The 5000-nt window shown below is 52.2% G+C and overlaps 1 protein-coding gene across 2 annotated transcripts in view; it reads right to left on the bottom strand.

The window, feature by feature from the left end:
• Nucleotides 1–5000, bottom strand: part of itga8 (integrin, alpha 8) — a 34514-nt gene that overhangs the window by 11841 nt on the left and 17673 nt on the right. For both annotated transcript variants that reach the window (XR_015106826.1, XM_086155390.1), the window contains exons 16-18: nt 766–821; nt 506–663; nt 1–22 (exon numbers count right to left, since the gene is read on the bottom strand). The exon at nt 1–22 is cut by the window's left edge and continues 110 nt beyond it. Coding sequence is in view for 1 of the 2 variants with exons in the window: in XM_086155390.1 (XP_086011516.1) it covers nt 1–22; nt 506–663; nt 766–821 (236 nt within the window). In the remaining variant the exon portion in view is untranslated. The remainder of the gene's footprint in view (nt 23–505; nt 664–765; nt 822–5000) is intronic.

The following is a 5000-nucleotide window of genomic DNA, read 5'->3' as shown; positions in this document are numbered from 1 at the left end:
TGTCCCTGAACTCTTCGTCCTCCTGCGCGGGGGGGAGGGGGGGGCAGACAGAGAGGGCCGTTAGCTTAGCATATTGAAAGGTAGCCCTCCCGTCTGGCTGGTCAGATGAAATCAGGGGAGAAAACAAGTTTTTTGACAGCTTGTTGTCCCGCCTTCAGGACTGGAATGAGGACGGCATTAGCTACTGTGCTAAGCTAACATGCTAGCGGAGTCCTAAGACACACTAAAGGCTCATTAAATCCACTTACAGAGCAAGCAAATGCAGCGAATGGAACAGTACGACTGGTAGACCAGAGGGGCAAGCCTTGTATGCTCAAAGCACGATGAAGACAAAGACATGGCGTCCGTTTAACAGAAAGGAGAATTAGCGCGCTGCCATGTACTGAGCTCTGGGCTGCCCATTTGTGGACATATAGCTTCAGAGCTGTAGCAACAGACAACATTTTAGCTAAAATGAGCCTTACCAGGATGGTGGTTGTCAGATGAATGCCGTAGCCTCGCTCACCTTGAGGTAGATGATGAAGCTCAGGCAGGCGCGCGGCCGGCCGCGGCCTAGCGTCAAGAGCGCTGTGCGTTGGGGCTGCTGGGTGTCCAGGAAGAGGACCCTCTTCACGCCGCCTCTGGCGCCTTTCAACCAGTCCAGGTGCATCTCCGCTCGCAAGTCTGCGGGGCGGGAAGAACATACGTGGAGGTCATACGTAGTAACAAGGTTGCTTCTTGTTTCTGATCGCTCCAACTCGTACGCTCCCCAACGTGGCCGCTTACCCACGGAGCGGGGGATCCCCACGCCGCTCACCGCCGCGCACACCTCCACCGTCAGGCTGCAAGGGAAGGGCAGAGGGTCAGTCGGTCAATCGGACGGCGGGTAACCGTGAAAATCCGACCCGATCAAATGGAAGGTCCGACTCCAGATTGAACATGATGTCACCGCGCCCCCTCCCTGAAGAGGGGCGGCTGCTGATTGCGCAGAGCTAATCACCTGTCATCATCATCCGACCGTTAGCAGATGTTACTCGGGGCGCCGTCTTCGCCCTCTGCCGATCCAACAGGGGTGCGTCGTTTTAGCCGTCAGCGGCTAACGTGACTCGAGGGTCACGCTAATCTGCTGTGACGCCACACCTGTTACCCTTTTCGCTAGCGCCGGCAAACACGTCCACGCCGCTAACTGCCGCTAACGTTTTTCTCCAGCGCGCTTGTCTTGCTTCGCTGATTTCCCCAGGATGGTTCTCGAAAGCGTTTTCCGGCCACCCTTTCCCGCTCTCGCCCCGGAAACCAACCTTCAGATCCGCCCAAAAACCCCGCTGACTAGCTTAACCCCGCCTTTATCGCTGCGCCGTTAGACTCCAGACACCATATGGCTAAAGCGGCGGGATTTGATTACGAGACGGGAAGCGATCGCCGGCCGACCTCCCGGCGGAGCGCGGGTAAATAATACCCTCCGCAGACACAGAGGGCCGGGTCTACACGTTCGGATTGCGGATAAAAACAAACAATAGCGGATGTAAGTGGGAGGGGTGGGGGTTCAAATCCCGTGCAATGCGGGTGTAACTCGATAATTACAGCAGCAGTCGATGCACTCGTCGGCGTTCCGCAGGGGTCCCTGCGAGGCCGTCCATTAGACCCGGACATGGGAGACTGGGAAACATCTGTGCATTTCCTTTATTTATGAGTGCACGTGTGTGTGTGTGTGTGTGTGTTATCGTCACCTCAATCGTGAGCAGGAAAGTGACTCCCGCACAGGGACATCAGCGCCGTTTAATATCCACTAATCTGAGGAAATGAACGGACTGCGACGCCTGAGGCTCCGCCCCCTTCCGCCTCGCCCCTGTCATTTTAACCTGCGTGTGTTTGGGCGTGTGTGTGTGTGTGTGTGTTAATAAGCACTGTGCTTCAGGCCGAAGTGTACGCCGCACGAAAATGACCCCCCTGTTTTTACGGATGGCGTAAGGCGCCGGCGCCGTTCCCCCCCCCCCCCCCCAACCTCTCATCATAGCTGTGTGTAATTTCCCCCACCCGTTCCTCCCGACCCCGCCTCCGAGCGTCCAAATAAACCCCTCGCCGACTTCCTCGACCCTCTTAATGAGCGCGGCTGCTCGTTAGCCGGCCGCTCCTGCATCCGCCCAATCCCAGCGCCCTTAAAAGTCGGGTTGGACTAAAACCTAGAAGAGCCAGATGCGGCGGTTGCTCGCTCGCCATCCGGACCCGACACCCTTTCCCCGGGATCCTTTGGGATCGGACGTGAAAGGGAATCGCCATTCACCCTGTCGTCATTGGACGAGAGGCGGGGTTCACCCTGGACCAATAAGGACGGACAACCATCCACCCTGTCAGTCACACGTCAGGACAATTTGGGGTCTCTGGCAAAACCTCCCCGAACCTCTGACACTCAAGCTACCGGCATCCCATAATTTCCCCGAGCTCTCATGTGCTCCCCGGCCTCTGTGTGTGTGTGTGTGTGTGTGTGTGTGTCTCGCGGCGTATCCACTTCCATACCGCCGACCGAAACTCGCCGGCGGTTTATTTGAGCAGGACGAGGATTGTTTTGACAGAGCGCCGCAGTTTTAGTGCTCTCTGGCGTTCCCGCTCAGTCCCTCGCCCGCCTTTTTTCGGGCGGCTGCCAACACTCACACGCCGCGACAGCGCCATGGCAACGGGCCGAGCGCACTCCGCTCGTCCAAATAGTCCGACGGCGGCTCCGGCCCCTAATGAGTCGCGGGGCCCGATGATTGAAATGCGTCGGAATGGCGGGAGACTTGACCCCCCCCCCCCACCTCCCCGGAGCCGGGCCGTTACCCGCGGCAACAATAATATAATCAAAATAGGATTATACGGTTTCAGTTTGATTGCAGAGTCCCGCAAGAACAAAATACGGTTCATCGGCGCTTACAGGAAGTACTGCATCTGACACGCCGTTATGCTAAACCTTGGTGGCGCAGGATTTGTCCCGTCTGTCAGCGTGAGTGCGTGATTTGCGACGGCCGACAGAGGAAGCAACGGGGGTTTATGGGATGGATCTAGGGCTCGCCGCGGCGGCGGAGCTCATCTATCACCGGTTTGTTTGAATCCCTGATCCTTTTAGCACAAGAGTGTCAAACTCATTTTCACCGAGGGCAATGTTAGCATAATGGTTGCCCTTAATGGTATGTAGCTCAATGTTGCTAAAAATGTAAGTAAAATAAATGTTACTGCTCCTTTATATTAAATAATTAATTTTAAACAAATAATGAAATAATTATATAATAATATTAAATATTATATTATAATAATATTATATTAGTAATAATTTTTTTTTTTTTTTTTTTTTTAGTTGAGAGGGGTAGAATAATAATAAGTTAGTTTTTGGTTGTAGCTTTGGTGAACACATTCTGCTGCCGTCGTAGTTTTGTTGTTTTTCCGGAAGGCTAACTTTAGCACACTTAGCTCCTTGTTTGGTGTCAGAATGTCGACGTAGATCGTATTCTTTGATAACCGACGTTGCCTCGTAACACCAAAGACACGCCGTTTTTTTTCCTCCTTTTTCCTCACACATGTGTTTTCCTGAAACATCCTTCCATCTGCATCAACTTTTCTCTTCCTGGACATTTAGGGATCATTTGTTTTTCTCAATTCCACTCGTTGAAAATGGCATTGAGGTGGAAACACTCCAATCCAATGGCGGGATGCCACGTGATCGCCGTAAATTGTGGGTTTATGGTCAACACGATGTTTTTTGGGGCCACGGAAAATGACGTGACGGGCCACATTTAGCCCGCGGGCCTTGAGTTTGACGTGTGCTTTAGCATGAAGTCACCTGAAAACACACACTCTCTCACACTCTGCGCCCGCGTGCACGACAAACCCCAAACCATCCAGGCGTTCGCTAAGCCCCGAGCGGACGTTTGCGTGGAAACAAATGTCCGACTCGGGCTGTTCAGACATTAAACGCTCTTTAAGCAGCCGGCGTCCGAGTGCAGAGTCCGTGTCCTCGCTGATTGAGCCCATGTGTGACGCGGCGGGGCCTTCTCTGGTAGACATACAGCAGTGTGTGTGTGTGTGTGTGTGTGTGTGTGTGTGTGTGTGTGTGTGTGTGTGTGTGTGTGTGTGTGTGTGTGTGTGTGTGTGTGTGTGTGTGTGTGAGAGAGACTTTATCGCCTGACTGGAACAAAATACAAACATCCACCGCTGAAGAAGCGCAACAATGATGCCGATCAGAGGAACAACCAGGTTCCCGGGCCGGTGTCGGCGAGCCTAACCGCCACGGTTCACGGCCATATTTAAAAACACATGGCAGGGGTCGGCGTGTTCGGGTCACTTCCTGTCGGCTGCAAGCAGCACGCCATCGAATACAACGTCCTGCCGCGACATGCACGTGTGAAAGGATTGCTACTGACTAGGTCCAGATTAGCTCCCGGCTATATCCAAGCCCAATTATATCCCGGCCCGCATTATGTCCAGGTTCAGATTCCATCCAGGCCAAGATTAAAACCTGGTCGCATTTTTCGCCCTATAAGACGCACAAATTCTTACATTTTCTCAAAATCGTCTACGCGGCTTATAATCCGGTGCCTTATGTTTGAATTGTTGTTGTGCTTACTGACCTCCGACCCCTTTTATATGGCACACTGCGCTCAAACATCGGACTTTTTGCAAGCGACGAACCGGCTCCGATTGATTGATTGTCGAACAGATCCCACCTGAAGTCGGCGAATATGGATTGCAATGTCAGACAATGTTCGATGATTAATCATGTCGTGCTGGTATACAACATTGTTCCAACCTCACACTAATTTCAGGTGTCTGGTATTGCTGGCAACCATAAACCAATCAGAGAAAGGTACGTAGTACGCTTACATTAGCCACTTTTTGAAATAGCGGTACGTATTGTGCTTCAACATAATATTACCGAGAAACATGCTTACGCAGCGGAATTCAAACTCAAGGCTATTGTGAATGAGTTGAATAAAGTTTGACTAAATTGTTTTGTTTCGATTTAAATATGGTTTATTTGTTTTATCATGCGC

This window comes from Fistularia commersonii, chromosome 11 (genome assembly GCF_037954325.1).
Source record: "Fistularia commersonii isolate RoL2024-O1a breed Wild chromosome 11, RoL_Fcom_v1.0, whole genome shotgun sequence".
In the NCBI taxonomy this organism is placed as follows: domain Eukaryota; kingdom Metazoa; phylum Chordata; class Actinopteri; order Syngnathiformes; family Fistulariidae; genus Fistularia; species Fistularia commersonii.
Note: the sequence above shows the minus strand (reverse complement) of the source record. Positions and strands in the feature narration are given on the sequence as shown.